This window comes from Danio rerio, chromosome 16, assembly GCF_049306965.1.
Source record: "Danio rerio strain Tuebingen ecotype United States chromosome 16, GRCz12tu, whole genome shotgun sequence".
Classification (NCBI taxonomy): Eukaryota; Metazoa; Chordata; class Actinopteri; order Cypriniformes; family Danionidae; genus Danio; species Danio rerio.
In genome coordinates, this window is record NC_133191.1 from 8,362,501 (window position 1) to 8,376,005 (window position 13,505).

General features: G+C 41.2%; 1 protein-coding gene and 1 long non-coding RNA gene across 3 annotated transcripts in view; both read left to right on the forward strand.

Annotated features, from left to right (window-relative positions):
- ano10a (anoctamin 10a) overlaps positions 1 to 13,505 on the forward strand; it is a 58,190-nt gene extending 44,685 nt beyond the window's left edge. Inside the window, exon 15 of one of the 2 annotated variants that reach the window (XM_073925182.1) lies at positions 12,896 to 13,505. In XM_073925182.1, coding sequence (XP_073781283.1) covers positions 12,896 to 12,947 — 52 coding nt within the window. In that variant the 3' untranslated portion in view covers positions 12,948 to 13,505. 2 annotated transcript variants of the gene reach the window in all.
- Positions 2,498 to 8,269, forward strand: LOC141378165 (uncharacterized). The gene is made up of 3 exons (XR_012392000.1): positions 2,498 to 4,036; positions 4,446 to 5,099; positions 6,252 to 8,269. It is a non-coding gene; the product is annotated as an uncharacterized lncRNA (long non-coding RNA).

The following is a 13,505-nucleotide window of genomic DNA, read 5'->3' on the forward strand; positions in this document are numbered from 1 at the left end:
TGTGTGTACGATATGGCTTTCCCTTGCCTCTTAATTCTATGGATTACAATCTTTCTAGTTAATTTGGGCACATTATGAACAGTGCTCTGGTGTACATGGGGGGGGGGATTATAAAATCAGATGGCTTATGAATATAAATTGGGTCTACACTGTTTGTCAAAAGCAGACGTTGATAAATGTGTGCAAGCTAATGATTTAGCAAATTCCTGGAGAGAGCTAGGATTCTCTTAGTATTCTGATTTATCACGATGGCCCAGGTATTAAGATCATGGCTTATTATAGCATAAATCATGTCTCTTTTCTGAATTATGTAGTAGAAAACCAACGGAAGATTTACATTTTTAAAAAGAATGCACATTTTTTTGGGAGGTGGGGAAGAGGTGACTCATGTCCTCTACTCTTTCCAGTGTATGAGCCACCAAAGGCCAATCTCCAGAGGTATCTGTCCTGGGCCCTTTTTTCTACTTGTCCCCAGGTGTAACCCATCTTTGTGATGTCTGCCTCAAGGTCGCATCACCAGGTTTCTTGGACGGCCTCTCTTCCGCTTCCCTTTGGGGTTTCTTCTGAGGGCCTTTCTGGTGATGCTAGTTGGTGGTTTGCGTAGCGTGTGCCTTATCCAACCTCAAGTTCTCTTCCAAGTGTGTGCTTCTATTGGAGGTTGACTGGTCTTTTCTCATAGGTTGGTGTTACTGATCGTGACAAGCCAGCAAATGTGGAGATTCTTTCTGAGACGGGTGTTAATGAACACCTTTCAGGTTACGGGCCACCAAAGGTCGATCTCCAGAGGTGTCTGTCCTGGGCCATTCTTTCTACTTTTCCCCAGATGTAACCTATCTTTGTGATGTCTGCCTCAAGGTCGCATCACCAGGTGTTTCTTGGATGGCCTCTCTTCTGCTTCCATTTGGGGTTCCATCTGAGGGCCTTTTTGCTGATGCTAGTTGGTGGTTTGCGAAGGGTGTGCCCTATCCAACCCCATCTTCTCTTCCAATTGTGTGCTTCTATTGGAGGTTGACAGGTTTTTTCTCATAGGTTGGTATTACTGATCGTGTCGGGCCAGCGAATGTGGAAAATATTTCTGAGACAGGTGTTGATGAACCCCTTCCAGGTTATGGGCCACCAAAGGTCAATCTCCAGAGGTGTCTGTCCTTGGCCATTCATTGTACTTGTCTCGAGGTGTAACCCATCCTTGTGATGTCTGCCTCAAGATCGCATCACCAGGTGTTTCTTGGACGGCCTCTCTTCCACTTCCATTTGGGGTTCCATCTAAGGGCCTTTCTGGTGATGCTAGTTGGTGATTTGCAAAGGGTGTGCCCTTTCCAACCCCATCTTCTTTTCCAGATTTCTGCTTCTATTGGAGGTTAACAGGTCCTTACTCATAGGTTTGTGTTCCTGATCTTGTCAGGCCAGCGAATGTGCAGAATCTTTCTGAGACCAGTGTTGATGAACCCCTTCCGGGGTATGTGCCACCAAAGGTCAATCTTCAGAGGTGTCTGTCTTGGGCCATTCTTTCTACTTGTCTCCAGGTGTAACCCTTACTTATGATGTCTGCCTCGAAGTTGTGTCGTCAGGTGTTTCTTGGACTGTCTCTCTTTTGCTTCCCTTCGAATCTTCTTTTCCAGAATTCTGCTTCTATTGGAGGTTGACAGGTTCTTCCTCATAGGTTGGTTTTATTGATCATGTCGGGTCAGCGAATGTGGAGAATTTTTAATGAACTCTCCTGCCGTCAGTTTTCTCTGCCCATCTTGTGTCCACCTGATTTCACTGATGCCCAGGATGACTAGGTTGTTCTTTTTCATCTCGGCAGCTACCTGTGCTGTCTTTTCAGTCTTGATCGTACATGATCCTGACATTCCATGTGCCTATGAGGATTTTACTGATCGAAACAGTTTATTCGGCTCGTCAGCTTCTTTTTGGCTTTCACCATCTAGCGTTATACATCTCCGGTTGGACAGAGGTCTCTGTTTTACAACAACATGGTTTAGTTGTAGACATTTGGTTGTAGATTTGTTTAAGCATACTTCATTACATTAAGTTATATCAAGGCAAACAAGTCTTAATACTCAGGGTTCCCTTTAAAGGGTTAGTTCTCCCCAAAATGAAAATGTTGTTATTAATTACCCACCCTCATGTCATTCCAATCCCCTGAGAACTTTGTTTTATCTTCAGAACACAAATATTTTAGATGAAATTCGGTGGCTCCTTTATACTTCATAAACACCAATGATTCCGAAAAGTTCAAAGTCCAGAAAAGGAACCAAAAACCCTCCAAAAATTCCATGTGACTTCAGTGGTTCATTTATTATCATACAAAACTTTTGAAACACTTTTGTGCACCAAAAACTGTTAATACGACTCTGTTTACCATGTCTTCTCTCCTATATCAGTTTTTAGGATGAGCGTTTCCTATAAGCAGTACAATGTCTAGTAAACATGCATTTTGTTGTGAAATGGAAGACATTTTTAAGCAAAGTTGTTTTTACAGTTTTTTTTTTTTTTTGGCTTCACAAAAGTGTTTATGGAGCTTTGTATAATAACATTTGAGTCGCCACCGAAGTCACATTTTGATAATGTTTTGGGTTCTTTGGTCGGGGCCATCGTTGTCTATAGAGGATAAGGGAGCTCTTAGATTTATTCTTAAATAGCTTAATTTGTGTTCTGAGGATAAATGAATGTCTCGGGATTGCAATAACATGAGGGCTAGCAATTCATTACATAATTTTACATATTGGTTGGTTAAAAAGATAGTACTCAAATGTCCTATAAAATAGTATTGAATTGTACGTTAAAGCTAATAAAGTTCTATCCACCTTATTACAATTAACAGTAAATCTACAGGGGATAAATAGTTTGGATTGATGCATGGGTTTAATGCTTAGCTGATGAAACTGTTTAGTTGTGTAAAGAAACATATTAGGATTGTCATAATTTTTAAATTAATTTAACCACAATTTATTCAACAAGGTAGACATGAAAGCATATAATGCCCTAGGTTTTATAAAGGCAAGGAGGTATATGAGCATCGATACTGGAAAGGGACAACTATTCCAAGAGGACATCAAGACAGCACGTTTAATGATATGATGGAGCACTCGGCTGATGAGCTGTGATGAAGGCGGGACTCCATCGAAGTTTCATCCGTCTAACATTTCTTTCAATTTAGCAGAGAGACGCAGGTCGTAAAACACATATTGATTATGTTTCAGGATGACTGAAGACGTGATGTTTCTACGCTTCTACCCCTCCAATTCTCTCTGGCAAACTTCACCTGACACCAGCTCATCCCTTTGCTGGTGCTGGCTGTGCGTCTTCACTGGAGTCTCTCTATCAGAATGATGGACGGTAGCTAATCGTTTCAGCGGCCTTGTTTGAATCCGTTAAGGTTCAAAAGTGCCGACTGCAGTTAAACGGTGCATTTGGTTGGTGATATAAGACTACAGGACCTCAGGGAGGTGCTTGGTCCAGTGGTTTGAGAGAGCTAGTGATGAGCTAGCAGCACCTGACGCCATTTAGCTGTATTTCCATGTGTTCAGCAGCTTGAGAGGGTGAAGACAGCTGTCAGGAGAAAGCTCCCACTGCTCTAGGGCAAAGGGACTCTGAAAATAGCCGGCACTCGCAACAGCAATGGAAACCCCCTGTTAGTGGCCAGTGTTTGGAAAAGTTCCGGGGTGAACTCCAGGAAAAGGCCAAGCTGCCAACGCTAGCACAGAACCACTATGGCAACTGGTGATTTTAACCCTCCTGCTCTGTGTAACACGTAACAGCTATGCAAGTGGCTGATATGAATAGAAGACAAAGAAAGAGGCCGGCACAAAGGATTATATATGATCTTGGAGATACATTTAGCTTTTATCCATTTATATGGGGCATTCGTGAAATTCACTTCACAATAGATGCAGATTCGCATCAGGGAAAGGGTGTCTGTCTGACTGGTGACACCAGTTTGTTGCTAAATGGCTGACATGGATAATATTGAGAGCATAGCTGTGCTTGATGTGCTTTAGGAAGAATGAAAAATGGCGTTCGCCGCCATCTCTGGGTCCCCCTGCTAAAAAATCCAGCTTAAACCACCCTAGGCTGGTTGGCTGGTTTTAGCTGGACGACCAGGCTGGTTTTAGAGGGGTTTTGGCCACTTCCAGGCTGGTTTCCAGCCATTTTCAGCCTGGTCTTAGCTGGTCAGGCTGGGAGATGACCAGCTAAAACCAGCCTGACCAGCCTAGCCAAGCTGGGAGTCCAGCCAAAACCAGCTATATCCAGCTTAAAACAGGATGGTCAAGCTGGTTTTAGCTGAATTTGGCTGGTCATTTTCCAGCCCGACCAGCTTAGACCAGGCTGGAAATGGCTGGAAACCAACCTGGAAATGGCCAAAACCCCTCTAAAACCAGGCTGGTCAACCAGCTAAAACCAGCCAACCAGCCTAGGCTGGTTTAAGCTGGATTTTTCAGCAGGGCCATCAGATCCTTCAGAGGCGCACCCAGCATTGTCAGTTCATCAACTCCTCCAGGAACTGCACCTGGATGACGAATGCTTTCAGCGATACTTCCATCTGAGCCGGTCCCAGTTTGATGAGCTGTTGTCTCCTGTCGGTAGGAGGATTTCCCTCGAGGACACCAACTACAGGCGCGATTTCATAATCATGCCCCTACTAGAGCAGGCTCCTGATTTGTTAACGTGGTGCGAATGCCCGGCAAGTTTAGCTTGGTTAGATTAGTTAAGCATTAAACGCATCAAACTGCTGAAGAACCATGCCATTCGCTCAAATCGCATCATTCGCACTGCCTCATTTACACAAATAGTGTTGCAAGCTGTCTAATTGCCTCTTTGCTTTGACTTAACATGTAAATTACGTGTGCTTGATGCTTCATTCGCATCTGGTTTGAGTGTACCATTACACAAACACACACACCTGGAGCAGTGGACTGCCCAGAGAGCAGTTGCCTTCAGTCATTTGCTCAAGGGACTCACCTCAGGCGGTGGTATTGAGTGCTGGTATTCACTCACAACCTACAAACTATGATGGAGCCATGACTTGAACCAACAACTTTTTGGCTAGATCATTGCCCTGTAAATGAAGCCTCAATTGAAGGAATAAGTCTCCAGGGGTCCGTTCTTCGTACGTGGATTACTCAGTTAGCTGGATTTGGATGTTGACGATTTGACACGATCCAGGATCGTTTCGTTCTTCAAAGCTGATCCGAGAGTTGTTGTCATGGCAACAGTTCTGCTAGCTTAAACCTGATCGGGAGCAGGTTCAAATTATATAAACAGGATTAGATCGGCTCAGTTCAAGCAAAGATAATACAGAAAGTATGTTCCGAATTCTGATATTTTCTTACAGTAGTAGTTATATACACTTGGGAAAATAATACATAATTTATATATATATATATATATATATATATATATATATATATATATATATATATATATATATATATATATATATATATATATATAAAGTTATAGTCATTAATAAAATAAATAAAGTTATACACATTAATAAAACGTATGCAATCTGCACCCTCGAAATTAAAGTACAAAGACTGCCACCTGGTGCAAAGAGAAAACTTATTGATATGAACTTTTTAGATCGCTTTAGAACAAATTGTGTATAATAGAAATGCACAATATGTGACTTTTTTTTAAAGCAATAATACATTTATGCAGTCATAAACATGTTTTGATAGTTAATATGTCAGTGATTTGATGCCTCATAAAAGTTGCAGACACCTTTACCAATATGAAAATGCTTTTGTAAACAACCAGTTATTCTTTATACACCGATTAAAAAATGGCTACTATAATAAAGCAAATCTTTTCTAAATGTAGAACTAAATAGCCTACATTGATTTGCATTGAAATACATGATAAATACTCTTGACACATGAAAGTGTAAAGCCTGCAGCTCACAACAAATGTGGAAGGTTATTGCGTGTCATATTTAACAAGCCGTTTACTGCTAATTTGACGTAATTTTGCTCACATGGATAATTGAATATTAATCAGATGATGTCATTACGCTGCTGTGCCGTCAGCCAATCGTTGCATTGCTGATCATGATTTCGAGGATCGATAGATCTGTCCTTCACAACACACGCAGCGATCTCAGATCAGTTTATCCAGACATTCTAATCTGATTCGCGAACTTGTTTGAAGAACCAAATTAGCGAGAGATCAGTTATCAAGATGAACAGATCCAGGATCTGCCAAATAATCTTAGATCATTTAAGCGAGGTACGAAGAACGGACCCCAGGTCAATCCCCCAATAACAAAACCAATCAAACCTTCCATCAGTGGTAGATCATTCATTTCTATAGCACTTTTCTGGCCACTCAATGTCCTTTACAGACTTAGGAAGAAATATCCTCAAACCGCCACCAGTGTGCAGCATATCCACCTTGATGATATGATGGCAGTCATTCTGCGCCAGACCACACTCTAGCTTATTTTGGAGAGGAGACAGAGTGATGAAGCCAATTAGATGATGTATGGATGGAAGGCTAGGAGGCCATGATGGACAGAGGCCAGTGGGCAAGTTTGGCCAGGATGCTGTGGACACAACCCTACACTTTTCCAAGATATCCTAGGATGACCACAGAAATTCAGGACCAAGTTTAAAGTCCCATCCGAAGGACGATGCTCATTGCCAGTATAGTGTAAGTAGTAACTGTTGTGAGATGATAAGTGAAACATGAGCACTGTTTGCATTTCCTTACAAAGATCAGCGGAAATGGAAAAGGTGAAGGGAAATCGGTCTTAAAATCTTTGTGTTGAATCACGTTGTATATAATAATGCCAATAGTTCAGCTCGATCGAAGCATTCCCATGGAGATGGTTTGGCCAGAGGGGTAATGAAGAAGTACAGAGATCTTGAAAAGATAATGGAGTCTATAATTTTCATCCATGGGTGATCTACAACAACATCTGTTTCTCCCTTTAAAAGGCAGCTTGTATTATGCATGCATGTTGTGTCCCGGGGTTTAATTTGCTTCATTTCAGAACTGAGGATTAATGGTTTGTTTTTTCCAACAGATGTCAATTTGTTAAATGATGGAGCCCATTTATCTTCAAACCAGGGCTTTCGGTTTAACACATTCATTTAGTGTGTCTAATTATAAAAATAAATAATGAAGTTAAAATGAACTCAATTAATCATACCTCCTGACCCTTATGTAAATCCTTACGAAATGAATTTTCTTTGGAGCAGTTCTATGGAGTGCACTGTAATGACCCAGCGTCTTGGGAATGGTCTGAGTCTCCGGGGCTTTGGTCCCTCTCTCCTACTCAGTAATCCAGTCTTGGTGCCAAAGAATGTTGGTTGCGTCAAAACCCTCGTCAGATTCGCTCTGCTTTCGCATCATTGCCCGACCAGGTCACAGGAAGTGGAACAAGCTTGTCTGAGGCAGTCTGTCAGATTTCTGAAATCCATGAGTTTGTGACATGTCCCCTGTTAACCTTTATTGTGGGAATGAAGTCACCACAGCCAACATTGCAGTGTTTGACAAACTGCGACTCGGAAAGCACATTGATTTCATTGATTAGGCTGTAGAAACAATATCTTATCAGTGTGATTGGATTCCGCACATCTGTTCAACCTCTAATGATTCATTGACCCTGAGCTTGCACTTGTATTTGAGTACAGCTGTTAACATGAGTGATAGTATGTTGGTGTTACAGAAGCTTTAAAGCTTTTAACCCACCCCGCCTCCTCCTAACATAATCAATACTGACACATCCCGTCAATTATCTCAGCACGCCCATCAGGACGTCTCTCTCCAATCCCGAATATTTGCTCCAGTTAGACGCATGTCAGCCACCTTTGTTTGAACTTCAGTTCTCACTTTTGTTAATGCTAATTCAGCCTGCAGGAAGGAAAGGGAGGGAAGCGTCTCCTGAGATGTGCTCCTGCAAATTCACCATCCTTGAGCATTCGAGGACGATTGACTCAGGCCCCGTTAACACTAGTGCGTTTTATTTTTAAAACGGCGTTTTAGATCAAAAACGATCTGCGTCCACACTAGCGTTTCACCTAGCGTTTCTAAACATATCTCCGTCCACACTACGCCACCAAAAACGTATATCACGTGACCATTCGCGCACTCTAGGCATGCGCGTTTTAGTATAAACAGAAAGCATGCATCTCGCTCAGCATGTGGTTATTGTTAGTCAACAATTGCCGGTTGTACATAAACGCGATGGCAAAGAAAGCAAGAAAGGTATTTTTGTGGACAGACAAGGAGGTCAAGTTGTTACTAAATGTATCAAATGAATAACTGCACAATGGCGCCTAAAACAGACAATAGTGCAAACAACGCTCCCATTTCTGTGTCCATGTTGTTGTTTACAGTACTGTCTTCCGGTAGCGATAAAGCCATGTGTTATAGGCTGCGTCTGAAACCGCATACTTCCATACTATATAGTACGCTAAAATCAGTATGCGAGCCGAGTAGCATGTCCGAATTCATAGAATTCGAAAATCAGTAGGCGAGAAGTACCCGGATGACTTACTACTTCCGGCAAGATTCTGAAGTGCGGATCCCATGCACGCTGCGCTTTCCCATAATGTCCCGTGAGAGAATTCATGAATGGAAGTGAAACGACGCAACTGACGCAGGTACGTCACGTGACCGTGACAAAATGGCGGATGTAGTACGTCCGAATTCCATTCATACTTTTCACATTCATACTGTATAGAACGTACTTTTCTAATGGCCGAGTAGTACGTTTAAATTCAAATGCAGTACCTACTGAGTAGTAGGCGGTTTCGGACGCAGCCATAGTCATGTTATAGGGACTTGACGAATAAGGGAAGGATACGCAATGACACAAAAGCCCCAATCAGGTAGGGAATCTCAGCAGTCCCGCCTCCGTTTTCAGATGTCTTTGTTTTTCCCCATCCACACTGAGACAGAGTAGCAGCGTTATAGAATGAAAATGGCCTCTCCAGCGTTTCCAAAATGCTCAGTTTTCGGCGCTCGAGAACTCCGCCGTAGTGTGGACGGATGGCGTAACCGTAGCAAAACTTATGCGTTTTAAAACGAAAAAAAAAGTGTGTGTTTTGACTCTGAAACTCGCGCGTGCCCAAATAGACACTCCCACACCATCCCACTTTAGTTCCTCCAACACTCCCCCCTATACAGAGCTGGACACGCCCACTTTTCTGACTTTTTCCAAAGTAGAGGTGTGAAAACACCCTGCTGAAACAAGGGGGTTTCATGGCCCTTTAAGACACCCCTCAGTGGAGGATAAGAAAATCTTACTAATATCTACCAATGAGATTAATACGAATTAGTCAATAAATCACAAACTTGCCGTGAGATTTTTTCTGGAAAATATGCAATGTGTTTTTATCGTTAGGTAACTTCCTTTACAGTATGTGCAAACATACTTTGATTCTCCATTTCATGAACCCAGCGACACATTTAATTCAGTCAGTGACAGTCTTTATATGCTAGTATATCATTTGAACCAGTGCAGTTTTCTCCGAGGAGACCTGAGCTCGGACTCACTGAACCTACAGAATCCCAGCGTCAGCAGCTCCGGCTCTATTGATCTCTCGTTTGGATTGAAAAGTTAATTGCACCTAACACTTTTTCACCGAGAATGTAATTTGCTCCGGTTTGCCGCAGGCACTGAAATTAATTGATTAAATGAAACTCAGAATAGGCATAGTCTGGGATTTGCGTTCCGCTGCAGAGAGAGAAAAATAAATAAATAAAAATAACACATACGCATCTGTTATGGGTAGATGGGTTCGTTTTCTTTGCCATTTTTTTTACTGAATGCTTTCAAAATAGTGTCTGAAAAGCCAGCGTGACTCATTTGAAATGCGGTCCTGCCTCAGGCTGTGTGTACGCTGAACTAAGATCAGCTTTCGCCTTTCATATCCCAACATGTAAGACTTATTTAGACCACAGAAAACTGATGCTAAATCAGGCCAAATCTCACATTATGTATGCTGAAAGATTACGAATATAAGCCTTTTTTTGTGTAGAATCTCTCAGAGGAGATTATATGGCTAAAGGGGAACATACTCCAGATTTGTACATCATATTTTTTCTGTGCACATACATCCTACATTCATCTGGGATTAGAGAGACTAAACACTTTAACCATCATAATGCATCATCAACATCTAACTCTGTTTGTATTCTGGCTCCGTTTAGACCTTGAGAGTCTAAAATGTGTATCATACACTCAAAAACAGTGTTGGGCAAGCTACTCGGAAAACATTGTGAGCTAAGCTAGTTACTCTGCTTGAAATGTAGCTTAACTACACTTAAAGCTACTCTAAAAGCTACATGGCAAAAGTAGCTTAGCTACATCTAAGCAATTTTTTTTATTATTATTTTCATATTTAAATCAAAGCAACTTCAATCCAAGTCAGTTCTATAGTGATAAATAAATTAAACATATGAGGCATAATTATTAAGTTCGGTTATTTACTGATTAATATGCTGTTCATTTAATATGCTGTTGCAAACGGAAACAAATGTTACTGTACAGCAAAAACAAATCAAGAAATCAGCTATTGACATTTAAAATACTGTGGTAATGTATAGCAAGTATATAGGAAAGTGTATTATAGAGAGTGTGTGTGTGTGTGTGTGTGTGTGTGTATACTCGCCGGCCACTTTATTAGGTACACCTGTCCAACTGCTCATTAACGAAAATTTCTAATCAGCCAATCAAATGGCATGTAATCATGGTCAAACCGAGTATCAGAATAGGGAAGAAAGGTGATATAAGTGACTTTGAACGTGGCATGGTTGTTAGTGCCAGACAGGCTGGTCCGAGTATTTCAGAAACTGCTGATCTACTGGGATTTTCACACACAACCATCTCTAGGTTTTACAAAGAGTAATCCGAAAAGAGATGATATCCATTGAGCGGCAGTTCTGTGAGCACAAATGCCTTGTTGATGCTAGAGGTCAGAGGAGAATGGCCAGACTGGTTCGAGCTGATAGAAAGGCAAAAGTAACACAAATAACCACTTGTTACAACTGAGGTATGCAGAAGAATATCTCTGAAAGCACAACATGTCTAACCTTGAGGCAGATGGGCTACAGCATCAGAAAACCACACTGGGTGCCACTCCTGTCAGCTAAGAACAGGAAACTGTGGCTAAAATATGCACAGGTTCACCAAAATTGACCAATAGAAGATTGGAAAAATGTTGGCTGGTCTGATGAGTGTTGATTTCTCCTGTGACATTCAGATGGCAGGGTCAGAATTTGGTGTCAACAACAGGAAATCATGGATCCATCCTGTCTTGTATCAATGGTTCAGGCTGGCGGTGGTGGTGTAATGGTGTTCGAGATATTTTCTTGGCACACTTTGAGCCCATTAGTCACAGTTGAGCATTGTGTCAACACCACAGCTTACCTGAGTATTGTTGCTGACCATGTCCATCTCTTTATGACCACAGTGTACCCATCTTCTGATGGCTACTTCCAGCAGGATAACACACCATGTCATAAAACACCAATCATCTCAGACTGGTTTCTTGAACATGACAATGAGTTCACTGTACTCAAATGGCCTCCACAGTCACCAGATCTCAATCCAATAGAGCACCTTTGGAATGTGGTGGAACAGGAGATTCGCATCATGGATGTGCAAATCTGCAGCATCTGCCTGATGCTTTCATGTCAATATGGACCAAAATCTGGGAGGAATATTTCCCGTACCTTGTTGAGTCTATGCCACAAAGGATTAAAGCAGCTCTGAAAGCAAAAGTGGATTCAAACCATAACTAGTAAGGTATACCTAATAAAGTGGCCAGCAAGTGTGTGTGTGTGTGTGTGTGTGTGTGTGTGTGTGTGTGTGTGTGTGTGTGTATATATATATATATATATATATATATATATATATATATATATATATATATATATATATATATATATATTATATTATTATTAATGTTTTCATGTAAGTGCACTTGGGCATATTTGCAGAACAAGTTGAATAACTATAAAACCAATTCTACTCTAACAAGAGCACAGCATCAGAATTAATTTTGAGTCGTGTACTTCAAGGTATGGTCCTGCTTCAGAAATAATTCCTCTACAGCAGGGGTGCTCAATCCTGTTCCTGGAGATCTACCTTCCTGCAGATTTCAGTTGCTACCCATATCAAACACACCTGCCTGTAATTATCAAGTGGTGTTCAGGTCCTAATTAATTGGTTCAGGTGTGTTTGATATTGGTAGCTGAAATCTGCAGGAAGGTAGATCTCCAGGAACAGGTTTGAGCACCCCTGCTCAAACAGTCTTTCCATCAGGCAAGTTTCTTGTGTCAGCCCAATGATTGATTGGCGATGACACCAACCAGAGCGAGAGGTTTGTTTGTTGAATTCACTATTCTCGCTATCATATGGATTTACAGTACTTTCATTAGCCAAACACTTGGTTTACAGCTCTGTGAACTGCTGTTGGGTCACTTAATGATCCGCGGTCGGTAAATGTAGCTTGTGTGGACGCTACTGCACTACTTGCTTAAAGTAATAGCTTCACCTCTGAAAAGCTATTTGATTTAGAAAGTAGCGACGCTTCCCCCACGCTACTGAGAAATGTAGCGTCACTACTTGTAGCCACGCTACTGCCCAACACTGTCATACAAATATTTTTGCTGCAGGTTCAAATTCCTTATTTAAAATGAGCTGAATCAACACAATTCTTGAGGGTTTTTGGGACAGCTTAATTGTTTTAAGTTCAATCAACTTAAAATTGTAAAAAAACTATAAAGTTAACTCAATCGATTTGTGTTGGGACGGCGTGAAGGAATTGTGTGGAGCCCAGCATTTCTTACACTCTTACTTATTCATTTTGGTGTACAGTAGATGCCAAAGCAAGTTCTAGCACTAATATTTCCTCTCTCTTTCTTTTTCTCTTTACAGAAAATCCTGGAAGTTGCGGAGACCTGAAATACGTGGATTGAGTGAGCTGTAACAGCATGACGGAAGTCCTCAATGTGTGGACATGCTGTAAAACATCTAGAGTTATATTTAACTGACTTTAAATATGCACTCCTTGCCAGGCTATTCAAAACAAATGGCTTGATTATATTCAGGACATGACAGGGTTATTTTAATATACATTTTTCCTGGTATTAGTTGCATGCATTGCTTTATGATTTCTCGGTCAATACAAATGTTACTGGTATAATGAGAGACGGGTGGGAATGTAGGAATCCGATCGTTGCATGTGTATTAAGGGTTGATACATGTATTGTCAAATGACTGGGTTGATTTGTTTATCAAAGTACACGGATATTTATTCTCGTCTAAAGCTGTAAAAGTATGTTGTATAAGACGTGTTTGGAAGGTTTTTAGTTTTCATTCACACCAACCAAAGATAGAGCAGTGCCTTTACACATCACTGTATCGCGTTCAAATGCTTTTGTTTACAGATGACAAGCCTGACTTTGCTCTGTACTGTACTTGAATTAAGCATATTCGTTATCTTGTACCTGAATATAAACATTTTAAATATACAGATCGCACGTTA